This window comes from Martes martes, assembly GCF_963455335.1.
Source record: "Martes martes genome assembly, chromosome: 1".
Taxonomy (NCBI): domain Eukaryota; kingdom Metazoa; phylum Chordata; class Mammalia; order Carnivora; family Mustelidae; genus Martes; species Martes martes.
This window is the reverse complement of record NC_137888.1, coordinates 111,507-130,030: the sequence shown is the minus strand read 5'-3', so window position 1 is coordinate 130,030 and position 18,524 is coordinate 111,507. Positions and strand designations below refer to the sequence as shown.

Below are 18,524 nucleotides of genomic sequence, written 5' to 3'. Positions count from 1 at the left end.
GTTAGCCCTTATCTGAAGTGTCAGCATGAGCAGGCCGTGGCTGCTCTCTGTGCCCCTCGGGCGTGGTGCGGCCTCTGCTGCCCCGGAGCGAGGCCCGCCCCCCGAGTGCCCGTTTCTCCCGCAGAGCGTGCTGAACAGGATGCACGTCGTCAGCATCCCGTATGCGCTCATGAAGGTGAACCCTCTGTCCTGGATCCAGAAAGTGTGTTCGTATAAAGGTAACGGGAGAGACGCCGTCCCCTGACCCTCCTTCATGCAGGAAGTCCTTCTGTTGTCACCCTTGGTGATGGAAAAAGCAGTGAAGCCGACTCGCCGCCCAGTGGGGACGGGCTGCGGCGCCCCTCCTGCCCGTGTGCGCCGTGCCACGCCCCCGTCATGGACTTGGGTGTCCTGGGCGCGTGGCCCCTGACAGCCCTCTTCTGCGGACACCATAGGCCACTATTTTTGTTCTCTTGAAGCTCTTTCCAGTCACACCAGTACTCCCAGTTCTTAGTCACGGGGATGGTTTTCATCTGAGGCTTTCACCAGTGGTGGAGCTCTTGATTCTAAGGAAGCAGTGTAGACAGAGGGCCACTGGCCTGCCCCCGCCTGGGTCACCACAGGGCTCCCTCGCCCTTTGGGCTCTGCTCCAGTGGGGATGGGGGGCCCCTTGGTGAGCCCCGAGGCTGGGCCTTGGGTCTGTCCTCACGCACGCGTGTCCCAGGGACCTGTGTTGATTCGGGTGGGTCTGTGAGGGGCAAGGGTGCCTCTTTCCTGTGACTCAGGGCACTTCCGTGCTCCCCTCTGCAGCCCGCGCCGCGCTGGTGAAGTCCCGCGACATGCACTGGTCTCTCCTGGCTCAGCGAGGCCAGAGGGACGTCAGCCTCAGCTCCCTGCGCATGCTGATCGTGGCCGACGGCGCCAACCCGTGTGAGTAAGCCCAGCTGAGCGAGGCCATGGCCGTGGCCTCCCCGGCAGGCCTGGCATGGGAGGGAGGATGGTCAAGTACGGCTGAGGAACAGCCATAACGGGCCTGTCGTGGGCCGTGGGCCTGCCGTGGCATGCCGCACGCCCTCCTGGGGGACCCGCTGGTGTATCTCGTGCTTATTTATGAAGGCGCTGAATTTAAAAGCAATTTTAACACCGTGGACAGAAGATACATTAAGAAATGACTGGAACGTGGACATGGACCAGGCACCTGTGCCGGCCCCTGGTCCTTGGCCCCGACCTGCTGGGATTTCCCCTGTTGCACCCCTGAGCACCCTGGGCTCTGCGCAGGGTCTGAGCGTGGCTGCTCATTGGTGGCTGTCCAAGGCCTGCCATGGGCGGTTCCCTGGGGAGGCCTGGTGGACCTCTGTGGGGGTTTCTATGCAGCACAAAGCCCTCGACCGGGTAGGTGGGTTTTCTCGTTGGGTTAACAGCTGTCCTGCTGGGTTTGCACTGAAGCTCCAGAGCCCAGAGGCTGGCCTTTCCTCTAGTTCTCTGTGAGGAGGGCCCCGACATCCCTGCGCCCCTGGGTCCCCACCGCTCAGGAGGGCACCCTGCATCTAGCTCCTCTACCCGTCCCCAGCAGGGCCTCTCCATCCTGCCTCTAAGACGCCCAGGGCTGGGTGCTCTGCAACCCCACACCCCCTGAACCCAGCCGCGTGCCCGGGCCTGGCACCACACCCCCGCATGTCCTCCACCCTGCCACACCCCCAGCAGCTCCTTTCCTGGTGGCCAGGCTTTCCCACCGGGGAGCCCTCCCCGGACCCCATCCCCATAGACCTGAGATCCTGCCCCTCCACGTGCTGTCTGGTTCCCTGTGGCACTGAACCAGTGGCTTGTCTTGTGTGCCCTCTGCTGTCTGCCAGTGCCCAGCAAGAGGCGGGCACAGCACCCTCCTTTCCCTTGAGCCTCGCTGTGGCAAGTGCCTGAGGGGTGGGGTTCAGCCCTGGGGTCCCGACGGGTGCAGCCCCGAGCAGGCGGCAGCCCTCCTGCTGGGGAGCTGGGCTTCCATATCCGCAACCCCTCAGACCGGCCGGGACGAGTAGGGGAGAAGCAGGGGCAGCCTGGGGACCACGCGTGGGCTGCCCTGTGGGGGTTACTTGGCCAACCCGCAGCTCCGAGGCCCTCCAGCAGCAGGTGCTCTCGTGCACCTGGGCCTTGCCGTGAGGGGGCTCGCCCCAGAATCGCTCCTTGGTCACCTCCCACTCAGCAGAGCTGTGAGGAGTCGCGGCAAGGCCGGGGCGGGCCGTGAGTCTGCACTCAAGCAGCGCGGGGGCGAAACAGGCCTGCCCTGAGAAGTGTCTCACTCTACCTGCTGGTGGTTTCCAGACGCATCATGTTTTCCATGGAAGTCACCCCCCACCCCCACGAGTCTCCTGATGTCACGATGCCCTGGAGCTCATGGGTGGGCGGGCCCCTCCCTGCCAGCCCTCAAGTTACCCCACGGCTCCCTCTGTCTCACGCAGGGTCCATATCCTCCTGTGACGCGTTCCTCAATGTCTTCCAGTCCAGAGGGCTGAGGCCCGAGGTCATCTGTCCTTGTGCCAGCTCCCCTGAGGCGCTGACAGTGGCCATCCGCAGGTAAGGCGGCCACCTCTCCGTCCACTCACGCAGCTGCCGTCCTGCGCTGCTGAGCGTGGCTGGTCTTTCTCTGAGCAGCAGACCTCAAGGAGCAGTGTGCCAGTGTCCCAGGCGTGTGCGCGTGGTGGGGGGCAGCCCCGGGCACCAGGCTTCTCGCCCTGTGCTGGCGGCGTGTCTCCCGCCAGTCTGGATCCGGGCCGGGACGTGGGGGGTGGCGGCTGCCCGGGCTGTGGTCTCTGGGCTGGTTTTCCTCCGAGGGCTTCATGGGCGTGGCAGCCCAGAGCTCTTCCCTGCCTGAGGGGGCCCGGCAGCCGGTGGGGGCTGTGCTCCCGCATCTCAGCCTGGACGGTGGGGTTGGGAGACCTCGGAGCCGGCAGGCTCTGGTCCTTCCTGCTCCTAGCAGGCCACCTGTCCCTTCCTGGCTCACCTCTCGCCTGCCCTAGGGCTCCTGTCCGCAGCGACCTCTGTGGGCTGTCCTGGGAGGAGGGTGGTGTGCTCACAGTTGAGTGTGTCTGTGCGTTGGTTTTCTGCCCTCAGCCCAGTTGTTAGAAAATCAGTGGTGATCGTGGTCTTGTGTTACTTTAGTATATTCATGAATAGTCTGCGCTTTCATATGTGCAAGTATTAAATAATCCGAAAATTTTAATAACTTACCAAGAGAAAGGACTTCTTTATGCTTCATAAACCATAAGGTATTTCTCATTCCTTTGCTCTTTGGTGCTTTCTGGCAATGGGACAACTCACTCCCACGGCTGGCGGCATCAGCCACCGTATTTCTCCTGCTTCCTGCGTCAGGGGTTTGGGAAGAGCTGCGCTGGGCGGGTCTGGCTTGCAGCCTCTGGTCTCTGGACTGGGCGTGTTAAGGGCTACTCCGGGCTTTCTTGGTACCTGTCCTTCTGCTACCCAGGGCTCCCGACAAGTGTCCCAGCACAGCCAGATGGAAGCTCAGTCAGCTTTAGGGCCTCTCCAGGGAAGTCACAGAGCGTCCCTTAAGACTGTGGCCACAGGCCCACCGGAGGCCCCCGGGTGGGAGGACAGTGCAGGTCACCGTGCAGAGCAGCGTGCAGGGCGGAGATGCTGTGGCACCCTTGGGTGGCCGGTCCCCACAGCCAGCCGTGCGTGGTGCAGTGTGGTCCTGCAGGCAAGCTGGGCGTGGATCCCGTCCCCCACGGACTCTGTCCCCTCATCAGTGTGTCTGCTTTTGTTTTCCAGGCCGCCAGAGCTGGGAGGACCTCCACCAAGGAAAGCTGTCCTATCGATGAACGGTCTCAGTTTCGGTGTGATCAGAGTTGATACTGAAGAAAAGTTGTCGGTTCTTACCGTTCAGGACGTCGGTCAGGCGCTGCCGGGAGGTAAGGGACAAGCTGGCGTGTGTCCGATCCCAGCGCTGCTTGGCGTTACAGGAGGCCTGAGTGTCCAGACCGTGGGAGTGCTCTCGGCATGCCCACAAACAAAAGGCTTCCTAGCAGGGTTTTCCCATGTAAACTGGGGTTTTAGTTTACAGTATTACGTTTTCAGGTTTTTGCCTGCCTTTGTATCGAAGTTCAGGTTGAGCAACAGCACGAGGGTCGTGGCCCCCGAGCCGGGTGTGCGGCTCTCTGGTGTCTGGGGACGGGAGCGCCGACTGCCTGTCCGGCACGGGCATCGTGCCGCGCGCATGTGGAGGCGCTGATCAGCTCACGGCACCCCGGTGTCTTCAGACGGCCCGACGCCTGGCTCCCACCCGCAGCGGGTGACAGGGATGTGTCGGTCAGGAGCGGCACTCTGAAGGGTGCAAGCAGTTCCTGTGTGCAGCCTCCTGCCCGCAGAGCCCCTGGGCCTGAATGCCGGCCCTGCGGAGAGGGCGATGGAGCGCCTGCCTGTGGTTCCCCTGCAGAGCGCCGCCCAGGGAGCCCGCAGCCTGGCGCCGGAGGCTCATGACAGCTGGAGTGGGGCAAGCTCTCTGCTGCCGCCCTCCAGCGCCCCTCACTGTGGCGACCTCACAGCTGCTCGGCTTCCTCCTCGCCACGCGGGCCCTTCTGAGATCCGTGGGCAGCTGTCCTGACCCACCCGGTGTGCGTGTGTGTGCACCGTGGTCCCGAGTGCGAGCGTGAGTGTGTGTGCGCGTGTGTGCACAGCGCCCCCCCAGAGTGTGCGAGCGTGTGCGTGGGTGTGTGCAGTGTCCCCCAGGGTGCGTGTGCGTGTGTGTCTGTGCTCACCTGCTCCCCAGGTCGGCACCTGTTAGTTTGACCCTTACAGAGCTGACTGACTTGTCGAGGCTGACGGTCTCTTGTGTTTCGCGGAGACCCCGCCTTTCACCGCGTTCGCCCCCCGGGGTTTGTGGTCTTCTGCGGACTAGATCAGGGTCTCTGCGGTAAATGCACGCTTGTGGGAGAATCTGTGCCCACCAGCCTCCTCCTCCAGCAGGGCCTCTGTGGTCTGATTTGTGGGTGAAAGGAAACGGGAGCGAGCACCCCTCTTCTCTCTTGCTAATTACTGTCCTTGGGGGAGGGGCCATGCCTGGGGGACCACAGGCTGCTTAATTCGTTTCCTTTAATGGATGACTGCATATTGGGTTGGAGGCTGGTTTGGGTGCCTGCTCTGTGACGTGGTGGCCTGGAACTGCACTGACCTGACAGGTGGGGTCTCCTGTGCCCAGGGCGGGCAGCAGGTGGGGTTGTCGGTGGGGAGCTGCTTAGTGACAGCTGACCAGGAGGTGGCTGGGCTACGAGACGGGCCACACCAAGGCTACAGGGGGCATGGGGCTACAGCACGGGACAGGTCAGCCAGGATCGCCTGTGGGTTTGGGGTGGTGACACAAGGGGGGGGGGCACGGAATCTGTCCCTGAGAGAGCGGGTGTCCCATCAGCCTGGGCTTCGTACTTGCAGGATGCATCGTGCGTTGGTTAGATACTGTGTAGGAAGCAGAAGGACGCACACTGGCTGGAGTGTGTTGTCAGAGCGCACTGTGTGTGTGATGCTTTGTTTCCGTAACCGCACGTGGAGGTGCAAGTAGATCTTTGTGAATGAGCCCATTCAGGTGGAGTTCTCGTCGATGACTCCGAGGGTTTCTCTCTGTTTAGCTGACGTGTGTGTTGTGAAGGTGGAAGGTGCCCCTTATCTCTGCAAGACCGACGAGGTCGGGGAAATATGCGTCAGCTCCTGCGCCACCGGCACCGCGTACTACGGACTGCTGGGGATCACTAAGAGTGTCTTTGAGGTTTGTACGTCCCCCGCCCTTTCTGTGCAGGTGAATTCCAGAGCGTCCACGGAGGGCAGTGGGCGGGGCGCAGCGGGTCTCCAGCCCTGATGGGGCCGAGGCCAGCCCAGGAAGCCCGCGCTCCGCGTGCGCCAAGAGTCCGGCGAGTGCCCGCTCCTCGGAGCCGGGTGCTGGGCCCAGGGAGACAGGAGGTCTCAGGACAAGGGGTCGCAGACAAGGGGTTGCAGGAGGAACACGGACCATGCTGGATACGGGAGTCTGAGGAGCGTGTCATCTACTGACAGAGGCTCTGGCTTTGGGACGGCCTGTTCCCCACCAGGGATCCTTGGGTGGCAGCCTCATCTAGGGAAGCCACACCCTGGCCATCTGGCTGGTTGGTCCATTGTCCGTGGGACACAGCCTAACGTCCCCCCCCTTTGCTCTGGCAGACCGTCCCGGTCACGGCAGGAGGTGCGCCCGTGTCTGACAGGCCTTTCACCAGGACGGGGCTGCTGGGCTTCATCGGGCCGGTGAGTGTGTCCTGCTGCCGGGACCCGGGCCTCCGGACAAGCCCACAGCTCCGTGGAGGGGGTGCTGCTGGCATCCAGCGCCAATCTAGGGGCCAGGAAAGCTCCCCATGTCCCACAGTCCATAGGACAGCACCCATGACACAGTACTGTCTGCCCAGAATGTCCCTGCTGCCGACCTTGGGAGCCCTGCCCAAGGGCGGGAGCAGTCAGAGTCCTCTGCAACTTCGCCTTTCCGGTGTCGCCCCCCAGCCCAGCCCACCCCATCTGTGTGTTCCTTGCTTTCTGTGTGCTGTCCACTGCCTGCAGCAGCTATCAGCTACCTGACCCACAGGGCCTGCCTGCGTGTTCTGAGTCCTGACCTATGTCCTTGCTTTCAGGATAACCTGGTCTTTGTTGTGGGCAAGTTGGATGGGCTGATGGTGGTTGGAATTCGTAGACACAATGCGGACGACATCGTGGCCACTGCGCTGGCCGTGGAGCCCATGAAGTTTGTCTACAGAGGCAGGTGATGCGCTGCGGGCCCCTGTGCTGTGGCTTCTAGAACCCTCCTCCTCCACTTGACGTCTGAGAGTCCGTCTGCTGTAGCAGCAAGGCCCGGTGACTGGAGTACACAAAACCTAGAAACTCCTGTTCATCAGAAAACCTTCCCAGGGAAAAGGATGATATTTGCAGCTGGAGCCCGTTAGTGTCCTCCCTGCCCACAGGGTTCCTGTGGGTCTTTAAGAGGACCGGGCCCAAGGAGCCCCTGCTTCAGCACCCTAGAACCTCACACATTCAGACTGGAGCAGCCAAGGGCCGGTTTCTCTGAATCACAAACGTCAATTCTCTTCTCTGCTGAGGGTTAGCGAGACCCGCGAAGGGCCCTGCCTCACCCCTGGGCGGGGCAGCTCTTCAGCGTTCGTGAGCATGTTAGGCAAACCCTTTCTGAGCCTGGGCAGCCGGGGGCGGCGACGAGGGAAGCCGTGTCTGGCTCTGTTCAGCTCCGAGCTCTTCGTCCTGAGGGGAGCAGCCCCTTCTCCTCGCTGGCCCACTCAGCTGGCTGCATTTTTAAATTTTCTTCTCAAGGGGGTGCTTTTATTACTCAAGCCAGGGTACCTGTGAGCCTGGCCAGGCCCTGCCTTTGAATATTCCTTAGAGAAATCATTCGGAGTCCTGCCAAGTGGGTGCTGCTGGCCGTCTCGTCGGTCAGGATGACAGTGTGGGGGGCCCACCAAGGAGAAACCAGCAGGTCAGGCCTGTGTGGGTGCCTGAGTGGGGGCCACCAGGACCTCATGACCTGCCCTCACAGCAGAAGTGGGACACTGTTGGTGTGGATGCCCGGGTGGCCAGCACCTGTTTCTGGGGTGGGTTAGGGAGGCCCCCGGGACCTGACGGTACCTGGAGGTGTAGGCCCGTGAGCAGGCAGCTGACGAGGTGACGTCGTCGTGAGCGATGAGGAGGCTGTGGGTGATTGCGTCTGCCGGTGAGCAGGGTGCCTGCCTGTCCCCACCACCACAACCACCTTGACCTAGAGCCGCAGCGGCGCCTGGGGGGTCACTCAGTTCAGTGTCTGACTCTCGATTTCAGAGTGCAGCTCCGGTCCTGATCTCAGGGTCATGAGATTGAGCCCTGCCTCGGGCTCTGCACTGGGCCCAGAGCCTACTGAAGATGCTCGCTCTCCCTCTGCCCTCTGCCTGTCCCCTGCTTGTGCTCCCTCACTTGCTCTCAGAAAAAAAAACCCAGAGCGAAACGGAGCCACAGCCGATAGAGAGTAGAACATCTCGGGAATAGTATAACGCACACGACACGAGTGCTTTGTTCTTAAACACAAACACAGTAGATGGAATAAGTAGCAGGAAGGACGCTGGGGAAGGAAGCGGTAAGCCGGAGAGTCAGGTTAAGGAAGCCCTCCAGAGGCGGGAGAGAGAAAGTTGCACAGACGGAGAAGGGTGGCATGGGAATAGCAGACGCCGGGGGAGGGCGCACGCATGGCGGGGGAGGGGGGCGTCTGAGCGGCCCGAGGCCGGGTTTGTGGGACTCGAGGAGGGTCCAGCACTGGGGTCAAGCAGAAGGCACGAGAGTCCCAGCACCGGGACCAGCTCAAGAAGGCAGCAGTGCAGTGGTGTTTTTAAGTTATTAAAAGGAATTTTTAACTTAGATTTTACATTTTTCCAAATTGTCACTTAATTGTGCAGTTGTAATACAAACATTCTTGGGAATGTAAGTTTCAGAAGTTGTGTTACCAAAAGACACTTCTTGTGAAAACAGCTTCAGAGGGGCTACTGAGACACATTCAAGATGTATGAAAGCAGGAGAAATTTCGTGCTGGGTAGAGTGTGTGTGCATACCTGCGACAGGAGAACGAGAGAGAGCGGGCGTGTCGCGATGGCCCAGACTGGAGCGGCAGGTGTGCTGGTGTGCGGGGCCTGGGGGGAGACCAGCATCTGGTCCGACAGGGAAGGAGAGAGAAGCGCCCCCAAGTGTCAGAGGCAAAGGCGGCGAGTGCCGAGAAAGGGAGCAGGTGAACACGGGGGCACCGGCATGTCCACGAGAGACTGCCTGAGTGGGCAGATTGCACAGTCCGACCGATGGTCCTAGACGGAGATGTGTGTGGAGAAACGTACTCCGTGCGTTACCGTTATAATTAAGGAAGATTTTCTTTTACGACGTGTGTGTGGTCTTGCTCTGCGCCAGTCATTCTGTTTTAGCGACCTGGGCTATTTCAGCCGCCCTGTAGGAGGCCAGGTCCCGTCTGCGGTTCTCAGCCGGCGGCCGCGGTTGGAGGCTCTTCAGCCTCAGCATGTGTGCACCTTCCGCTTTGAGGGAGAGGAAGGGTCTGCGTCCCGTTTCCTGCCCTTCGCGGGTGGTCATGTTGTCCTCGTCCCCCCAGGATCGCTGTGTTCTCCGTGACGGTGCTGCACGACGGCCGTATCGTCCTGGTGGCCGAGCAGCGGCCCGACGCCTCCGAGGAGGACAGCTTCCGGTGGATGAGCCGCGCACTGCAGGTGGGCCCGGCGGCCAGCCGCGGTCCGGGGGCCCGTGGTTCCCCGGGGTCCGAGGGCGCAGGGCCTGCGCTCCCCTCCTGCAGAGCCCGGCCTGCCTGACCCCATCTCTGGCTCCAGGCCGAGCGGGCCGGGTGTCCGGTCGCCCGACACGGGATCACGGCTTTACCTACGGAGAGTTGCAGGCTGCCCGCCCCCCGCCCCGTGCTGCCCGCCCCCCACCCCGTGCCGCCTGCCCCCGTGCTGCCTGCCCCCGTGCTGCCCGCCCCCCGCCCCGTGCTGCCTGCCCCCGTGCTGCCCGCCCCCCGCCCCGTGTGGCCTGCCCCCGAGTCGCAGGCTGCCTGCCCCCGTGCTGCCCGCCCCCTGCCCCGTGCTGCCCGCCCCCCGCCCCGTGCTGCCTGCACCCAGCAGGTGCCGAAGAAGTCTGGGCTTGGTGAGGGTGACTGACAGCACTGGGAAGCTGTAATCCCATACAGGGTCAGTGTGTCCCAGAACAGCAGTCCCATACCTGCCCCGCCAGTTGGGGTGAGATCAGTTGAGACTGTTACATAGGTTCAGATCAGGCCATGGCCCTGGGGGCCTGGGAGCACCAAGCTTACACGCCACCACACGGGTGGTGGTTTCCCGCGTTTTGTTACGAAAATGTCAAAGCGTCACGCAGGAAGTCCCAATACCCGCCTTTAGGTCCTGCAGTGGCCAGCACGTCATCACCCTTGCCCATCACACATCTGTCCCTCTGCACGCCTCAGGGCGCACTATGTGGCCCTCGTTCCTTAAACACCGAACGAGAGTCCTGCGTACTACTCTGGGGGAAGGGAGTAAAATTTACGTTCGGTGAAGTGTGCACACCTTACGGGGACCGTCCAGTGGGGGTTTTCGGTTGACTCGACGGGATGCGATTTCCATGTCGAATGAGCCCATCTGTGGGTGCAGGCAGTGAGTGTCGACAGCCGTACGCCCCAGGTAGCCAGCGCATCGCGATAACAAGGACACGGAGGGTTTCCGTCATGCCAGCGGGTTCTCCCGGGGCCCCACCTCCGCCGCGCTGCCCAGCCCGAGAGCCCCCAGTCGGCTGCGTGTCGAAGTCCTTCTGGACACCTCCCTCGTCTTCACCTCCCCAGCGTGAAAGTGTATCATCAGCCACCCCTCACAGTCCCGGGTCATCATCCCCCTCTGCCCACAGGGTCCCGTCCCCACAGCTTTCATAAAACCACCTTTTTGCACCAAAGACGCCTCAAGAATTCTTTCTTGACCATTGGCTCTAGACCTCACCAATCCTGCCAGCATTCAAAAGTGACATCATAATAACCCACGTTCCTATCACCCTGCTCGGCCGTTATCAGTCCAGGTCCTGACTGTGTCCTCACCTGGTCTCCCCCCTTCTCCCACAGGAGTGTTTGAAGTAATGCCAGACATCACATTTTATCTGTAAGGATTTTACTGTTTCTTTAAACAAGGAATAACCGTCATCACATCTCTAATGTTAATAATTTTCTTATTTTTTAAAATTCAGATGATTGACGTATAACCCTAATCTCAGGTGTACAGTGTAATTTGTACGCTCTGTGACGTGATCCCCACAGTGAGTCTGGCAGACGTTGATCACCATGTATAACCACAAATGCTCTTGTGACGAGAACTTTCAGGATCTACCGTCTTAGCTGCTCCCCCGTGTCCAGTACAGCTTTGTCTCTGGTCACCGAGTGCTGCACCCCAGACTCTGTTCTGTGACTGGAGGCTCGTCGCCTCTACACTCCCTCCCGTTCTGCCCACGCCCACCCCCGCCTCTGGCGCCTCCGCGCTGTATCTGTCAGCTCGGTTAGCATCGCTCGGGGCAGTGACATCACGTGGGGCGTGTTTCTCTCTGATTTATTCCGCTTCTCCCCTCGGGGTGCGTCCACGTTGTCACGAATGGCTCGTTCTTCTTTGTGGCTGAGGAATGTTCTGTCGTGTGTGCGTCGCATCCCCTCTGCCCGACCGTCAGTCTGCAATGCACGGGCTGCTTCTGTGTCTTGGCTCTTGTAGATGGTGCTGCGATAGGCGTAGGGACGCCTTTATCTCTTTGAGTTAGTGCTTTTGGGAAAACACTAGCAGTGCGATTGCTGGGTCTAGGGCAGCTCTGTTGTTACCCTTTTGAGGAACCTCCACACTGTCCTCCAGAGCGGCTGCCCCGGCTTGCGTTCCCAGCAGCAGTGCACGAGGCTCCCCTTTCTCCGCATCCTCGCCAGCACCTGTCGTTTCTTGTGTTGTTGATTTTAGCTGTTCTGAAGGTGTGAGGTGGGATCTCACTTTTTAAAATTTTCATTTTCCTGATAACTAATGATGTTGGGCATCTTTTCACGTACCTGTTGAGCCTATGTATGTCTTCTTTGGGAAAATGCCCATTTAGATCCTCTGCGCATTTTTTAGTTGGATTGTTTGTTTTGCCGTTGAGTTGTTTAGGTTCTTTATATATTTTGGGTATTAACCCCTTATCAGATACATGACTTGCAGGTATCTTCTGTGACTCAGTAGGTTGTCTTTTCATTTTGCCGATGGCTTCCTCCATCGTGCGGAAGCCTTTTTGTTTGATGTCGTCCCACTCGCTCATGTTCGCTTTCATCACCTTTGCTTTCGGTGACAGAGCCGTAAAATCACCAGCAAGACCCGGGGCGGGGAGCTTGCCACCTGTGTCTTCTTCTAGGAGTTTTGTGGTTTCGGGTCTCACGTTCAAGTCTTTAACCAATTTTGATTTTATTTTCATGGGTGGTGTGAGAAGGTGGTCCAGTTCCATTCTCCTGTCCACTTCCCCCAGACCGTTTACTTAAGACCGTCCCCTTCCTGGTGGCGTGCTCTTGCTCCCTTTGTCACACACCAATGGATTGTCTGTGTTGGGCTTATTTCTGGATTCTCTTGTATTCCATGGCTGTGTCTGTCTTCTTTTGCTAATGCTATTCTATTTTGGTTACTAAAGCTTCGTGATGTAAATCAAAATCATGAATGCCTCCAGCTTTGTTCCTCAGTTTTGCTTTGGGTGCTTCGGGTCTTTTCGTGATTCCGTACACATTTTAGGAGGATTTGTTTGAGTTTTTTGGAAAATGCCATTGGAATCAGGGATTGCACTGAATCTGTAGATGACTTTGGGTAGAATGGACATTTTAAAAACATTAATTCTGGGGCGCCTGGGTGGCTCGGTGGGTTAAAGCCTCTGCCTTCGGCTCAGGCCATGATCCCGGGGTCCGGGGATCGAGCCCCGCATCGGGCTCTCTGCTCAGCAGGGAACCTGTTTCCCTTCCTCTCTCTCTGCCTGCCTCTCTGCCTACTTGTGATCTCCCTGTCAAATAAATAAATAAATAAAGCTTTAAAAAAAAAAAAACAACATTAATTCTTCCAACCCATGAGCGTGGAATATCTGTTTCTTTGTGTCTTTGATCTCTGTCATCAGTGTCATAGTTTTTAGTGTATAGGTTTTTCACCTCCTTGGTTAAATCTATTTTACTTTATTATCTCGGTGCAGTTCTAAATGGAACGGTTTTCTCGATTTCTCCTGCTGATTCATTAGGCTAGTATTCAGAGACACAGCAGATATTTCCTGTGGTTTTCCTGAACGTATTTATCCGTTCCGACAGTTTCTGGTGGAGTCTTAGGGTTTTCTGTATGTGACATCATGTCATCTATAGTGATGGTTTTACTTCTTCCTTTCCAACTTAGATGCCTCTTATTTCTTTTTCTTGCCTTATTGCTGTGGCTGGGTCCCCCAGTTCCGTGTTGAATAGCAGTGGTGAGAGTGGGTGTCCCTGTCTTATTCCTGATCTTAGGGGAGGAGTTCTCAGCTTTTTACCATTGAGAACGGTGTTGGCTGTGTTTGTCAAATACCATCTTTCTTACATTGAGGTACATTACATCTGTACCTGCTATGTTCAGAGTTTTTATCCTAACAGTAACTTCTTTTTTTTTTTTTTTTAAAGATTTTATTTATTTATTTGACAGAGAGAGATCACAAGTAGGCAGAGAGGCAGGCAGAGAGAGAGGAGGAAGCAGGCACCCCGCTGAGCAGAGAGCCCAATGCAGGGCTCGATCCCAGGACCCTGGGATCATGACCTGAGCCGAAGGCAGAGGCTTTAACCCACTGAGCCACCCAGGCGCCCCCTAACAGTAAATTCTTGTTGTAATTAATATCTAGTCCCTATTCAGACTTGCCCGATTATCTAATGTTTAGTTTGTTGGTTAGATTCAGGATCAAAATGAGGTTAAAAAAAAAAAACATACTTGGTGGGGACAAGTTCTTTAAGTCTTCTTTAATCTCGAGATTCTTCCTCCGTCGTAGATTTTTGGTGGTTAGTTTGTGGACAAAAACAAGTTGTCCAGTTTGCTTCTTTAGCCTGAATCTGATGCCCCCGAGATATCATTTAATACAGCTGTCTGTCCCTTGCAGTCCCCCTGCACATTGTCGTTGGATTAGAGTCAGGGACGGTTTTCTGGCAGAAATCCTCCGGGAAGGTGGTGTATGTGTCCGGCTGCCTCTGTGCCGTTCTCTGCTCCGGGGGGTCCCTGCTCTGCTGGGGCTTCACAGCCGAGCTACCCTGGTGGGGAGCTCTGACCGGAGCAGCCCAGCAGAGACGAGGAAGCCCAGCTGCTTGCGAGAAGGCCGTGTGTTTCGTACCCGAGACCTGCCACGGCCGGGATGCTAGGGGCTCTGCTACTTCCTAGGGGAGATGGAAGTGGGGAGCACCATCTGGGCACTCGATGTCACCGGCCTCTTCACAGTTTCTGGGCTTTCTTCAGTGCACAGAGTAGGGAGTGATGTCTGTTTGTAGGAGCACCTGCATCCTGGGTTTACACTGCTGGTCCCAGCCCCAGTTCAAGAGCACTGAATTTTCCCTTAACTCGCCGACCTCCTTTCTCCCACACTGACAAATTGCAACCAACAGCTCACGAATCGCTCATCGGCTTTAGGCCAAGCTGCGCACCGCAGTCTCCACACTCCCTCTAAAACGCGAGATATCTGAGGGCAGCTTAACTTTTTTTTGCCCATAGGGCCTATCTCATTAGGGGTGACAAATCAAATTACCGTGTTTAAAGCCACTTTAAATAGATTCTCTCCCTGGGGCTCTGCCACGAACTCCTTCCAGCTCAGCTGCGTTCATTTCCTCATTTCCCTTCCGACTATTCGGAAATGCTTTTTAAAATTTCAATTTTTCTCACTGTAAAATATCTATATGCCTCCAAAGTCAAATCCGAGCGCAGGGTAAACTCGAAGAGGTCCAGTTTCCGCAGCTCCACAGGCTCATCTGACTTTCCTTCCCAAAAAGATGTGCTTTCGGGTTTGCGAGTTTGTGCACGGACACACAGTAGGCGTGTATGTCCGATGACAGAAACGGACGCACGTCCTTCTGTGTTTTCTTGTCGAACAGAGTGTCTCCACGACCTTTAGAGCTGCGTGTCTCCCCGGTGCAGCCTCCCAGCCCCCACAGCCGTGAGCGGCTCAGCCCGGGCTAGCCTGCGGCCAGGTGGTGTGTCGGGTCTCATGCGCCGTCCCTCTGAGCTGGTGGTGTTCCCTTCCAGGCCATCGACAGCATCCACCAGGTGGGCGTGTACTGTCTGGCGTTGGTTCCCGCCAACACCCTGCCCAAGGCTCCTCTCGGAGGGATTCACATTTCTGAAACCAAGCAGCGTTTCCTGGAGGGGCTGCTGCACCCCTGCAATGTACTCATGTGCCCTCACACCTGTGTCACCAACCTTCCCAAACCTCGCCAGAAACAACCAGGTCAGTGCTAGCTAACTGTAGCCGTCCGTCCAGTCTCGGCGCTGGTGGCAGCCGCGCTCGTGGTTAAGCGTGCGGGCCTCGTGGCGCCTGCCTCTCCGGGACTGGGGTGGGGCCAGACCTGCAGGGGCGGTCCCGATCTCCCGCCTCCTGGGAACCAAGCCGCAGGCGAGGAAACTCGACCACGTCACCTGTGTGCTGGGACCATCCCGGTGACTGAACACAGGCACCTGAGGCTTGGAAGGTGAGGGGGTGGTTCCCAGGGTGCAGAGGCGCGGCCCAAGGGCAGACGTGGAGCTTGGGGAGGGAGAGCAACCGCGCGCGGTGCTGTGGGGTCAGTGCTGGGGGCTGGGGTAGGGGCCGGGGCTGGGGGCCTGCCCTCTACGCTGCGCCCTGGGGCCCGCGCACTCCCCCTCCCGCCCCCTGACAGCCCAGGACTGCTGGCATCTCAGGGGCCTCCGCAGATGGTCACTCTCCCTTCCCTGATCTCACGCACTGAAAAACTAATCTTAAAGACTGGTTTGACCGTTATTTTTGTTCTTTGGCTTTGTGAATTTTCAGTAAATGCTAATTTTTTTTTCACTGAGTATTGAACGCTTAAATTATCATTAAATAAAATACTTTTACTCAGGAAGATTTACCTTCCCATTTGGTGTGTAAGATGCAGGAAAAGAACGCTGTTGAGCACGTGGCTGTGGCTGAGGCCCAGTCCCACCCCCAGGGACACGCTGGGGGCGAGTTTCTCAGTCTGGGGTCGCCTGCGTTGGAGCCAGGGATTCCCTTTGTCACTCTCCATGACCCTTACAGCTGGTTTCCCGAGCTCAGCACCTTAATGGAGAGTGAAACGCCTCCTTCAGACAGAGGGCCCCGGGCCGGTCCTGTCCCAGAGCCACCACCTGCTCACTCAGAAACCCCATTTTCCAGAGGTGGGGCCGGCCTCCATGATCGTGGGGAACCTGGTTGCCGGTAAGAGGATCGCGCAGGCCTCAGGGAGGGAGCTGGCTCACCTGGAGGACAGCGACCAGGCCAGAAAGGTAACGGCCGGCCGGTGCCTGGGGCGCGAGGAGGGCGCGAGGAGGGCGCCCCTCGGCGGGGCTGCGGGCTGAGCGGGCCTGTGTGCGCAGTTCCTGTTCCTGCCCGACGTGCTACAGTGGCGAGCGCACACCACCCCGGACCACCCGCTGTTCTTGCTGCTCAACGCCAAGGTGAGGCCGCCCCTCCGCTCGGCCCCCCACGTCCCTGCCCCGACGGCGCCCCCGCCGCCCGCCCCACCCAGTGCTTCCTGGCGGGGCACTCCACGTCTCCTCATTCAGGCAGTGGCATCACCGTATTTAACGGGAAAGGTCCCGGTTAAGGACAGTGTGCTCATAAAGACTTCTCGGTGAGCTGGAAGAAAACGTTTCTTTTGTAAAAATCAGGAATCTGGACTTTTCCCTTCACAGCTTTAACACGACAGGTGCTGTTTACTGCCCTGGTCCTAGCGTCGGGTCAGAAATTCACGTTCATGGCTTTGGCTGCCTTTTGGTGCAGTGTCTCCGCCCCGGGAGTTCTTAGGGTGGAAAGGAGGTGCTGTGAACCTCGCGTCCGACTCTGGGCCAGCAGACAGAATGTGGGAACAGGGCAAGCTACAGCACCGTGGACGTCCTGTCTCGCTCCGACGCGTCGCACACAGGCCGGGAGGACGGTCGCGCTCGGACGCGGCGCGGGGCAGGTCGCCGTGGGCGCAGGAAACGCTCGTCTCGCTCTTCTTTCCGCCATCCCTGCCCACGGTTTCTTCATCCAGAAAATACTTACTGATGCCCGTTAGGTTCTGGGTGTTAAGAGAAAAAGCGTCCTGCCCTCGGGACGTTTGAAGTGCGTTTTCTCTGCTGGAAAACTGGTCCGTAGGAGATGTTACGCTCTCTGTTCACTGCGCACCTGCAGATGTAGAACGGTGTTCAGAAAACGTTTGTTCTGCCATGGATTGAGTTCCTTAGCATGGAGATAGCCAGGAATTCCCAAGTGGCCAAGGAAAAATGAGCTCATGAGCTCCTGATGGGACCCCGAAGATGAGAACAGCAGGGCCGTGGCCCCGAGGGCAGGGGGTCGGAGCAGCAAGGCTGCTGCTGGCTGTTACCCGAACCCCGAGAGCGTGGCCGGAAGCCAGTGTGGGACTGCTCTGTAGGCGCGTGATGGGGTTTGTGGTTCTGGGTGGCTCCTGTGGGCCGCAGGAGGGTGAGAGTGGGGTGGCAGCTCAGGGAGGAGGGGCCCCGGGGTGAGGGCCGCGGGGAGGTGCTCGTAGACATGTGTGCAGAGGTGGACCGTCTCTGAAGCCAAGAGAGAGCTCAGGAGGGGCCTGCGAAAGACGGGCTTGGCCTTTTCCAAATCCGTTCCCGACTTTCCTCGAAGTCACTGGGAAAACTGTACATTTCTCGTGGTTTGTTAGCCTTCTTTGGTTTTGAAATGTCCTTGGGTCCCTGAGGACGTGCTGGTCTCTGCCCTAGGAGGAGGCCTGTGGCCATGTAGGCAGCCATCCAGGGGGACTGGCAGGCTCTGCCTGGAGCTGACCTGTGCCTCAGCTGGGCTCGGGAGAAGCAAGCCCAGCTCCCTTGCTCGCAGCCTGGAGGGCCTCTGTGCTTGGCTCTGTGGACTGCAGCTTGGCCTTCGGAGTGGAGAAGGGAGGGGTTATGGTCGAGGCTGGGCTGTTCTGGGGCAGTATGTGCAGACCGAGCTGCACTTTTAATTTCCTTAAGAAGGACTCCCGAGAGCTCGGAGGTCCGCCCGGCTCCGTGAGCCGAGAGGAGGAGGCCTTTGGTGGGAACTGGTCTGCAGGCTCGAGGTCCTTGGCAGAGATGGGAGGCGAGCAGGCCGGCCCCTACTGTCTGCGTGAGCTCCGAGAGGGCAGGCCCGTGGCCTGGGGGAGAGGAGGGTTAACTGTGCACGACCCGTAGCTTACCGGTGCACGTCTCCTTCTGGTGTGGTGTTCTGTGTATTTCTATTCAGGATAATGGTTGTTTCTGGGGAAGGAGGATGAATTAAGGGTGGTGTGCAGGGTGCTCGTGATTTGTTTTAGAAAACAGATTTAGACATTACGTGGCAAAATAGTATTAGGGAAGGAGAACCTAGATATTTATTACATTATTCTTTACAATTAAGTTTAGTTAGTTAATTTAACAAAATGTTTTAGACAGAGTGAGTGAGTGCACATGAGCGAGTTGGGGAGGGGGAGAGGGAGAGTCAGCACCTTAAGCAGGTGTCATGCCCAGTGCGGAGCCCGACATGGAGTTCGATCTCGGAACCCGGAGATCATGACCCGGGCTGAAATCTAGAGTCAGACACTTAACCATCTGTGCCAACAGGGCGCCCTCAAGAGTTTTCTTTGATGGCTGTGCCCCTGACTGTGCTGGACAAGCAGCGTGCCCCCCGCTCCAGGCTCTCGGGACACACGGCAGGACTTGTCCCTTCCCTGCTGGAGAAACAGCTCGCCTTTGGCGATTCTCTCTGAGATACGGATGATGAGGAAAGGCAGCAGGGGTGTGTCTAGGCCCAGCACGGGCCGCAGGCCC

General features: G+C 58.3%; 1 protein-coding gene across 4 annotated transcripts in view; it reads left to right on the top strand.

The window, feature by feature from the left end:
• DIP2A (disco interacting protein 2 homolog A) overlaps window positions 1–18,524 on the top strand; it is a 99,954-nt gene that overhangs the window by 62,440 nt on the left and 18,990 nt on the right. For all 4 annotated transcript variants that reach the window (XR_013967097.1, XM_080808089.1, XM_080808090.1 and 1 more), the window contains exons 15-25: window positions 125–218; window positions 790–909; window positions 2,433–2,547; window positions 3,760–3,899; window positions 5,610–5,746; window positions 6,175–6,255; window positions 6,633–6,760; window positions 9,125–9,239; window positions 14,781–14,982; window positions 15,904–16,013; window positions 16,104–16,184. Coding sequence is in view for 3 of the 4 variants with exons in the window: in XM_080808089.1 (XP_080664215.1) it covers window positions 125–218; window positions 790–909; window positions 2,433–2,547; window positions 3,760–3,899; window positions 5,610–5,746; window positions 6,175–6,255; window positions 6,633–6,760; window positions 9,125–9,239; window positions 14,781–14,982; window positions 15,904–16,013; window positions 16,104–16,184 (1,323 nt within the window). In the remaining variant the exon portion in view is untranslated. The remainder of the gene's footprint in view (window positions 1–124; window positions 219–789; window positions 910–2,432; window positions 2,548–3,759; window positions 3,900–5,609; window positions 5,747–6,174; window positions 6,256–6,632; window positions 6,761–9,124; window positions 9,240–14,780; window positions 14,983–15,903; window positions 16,014–16,103; window positions 16,185–18,524) is intronic.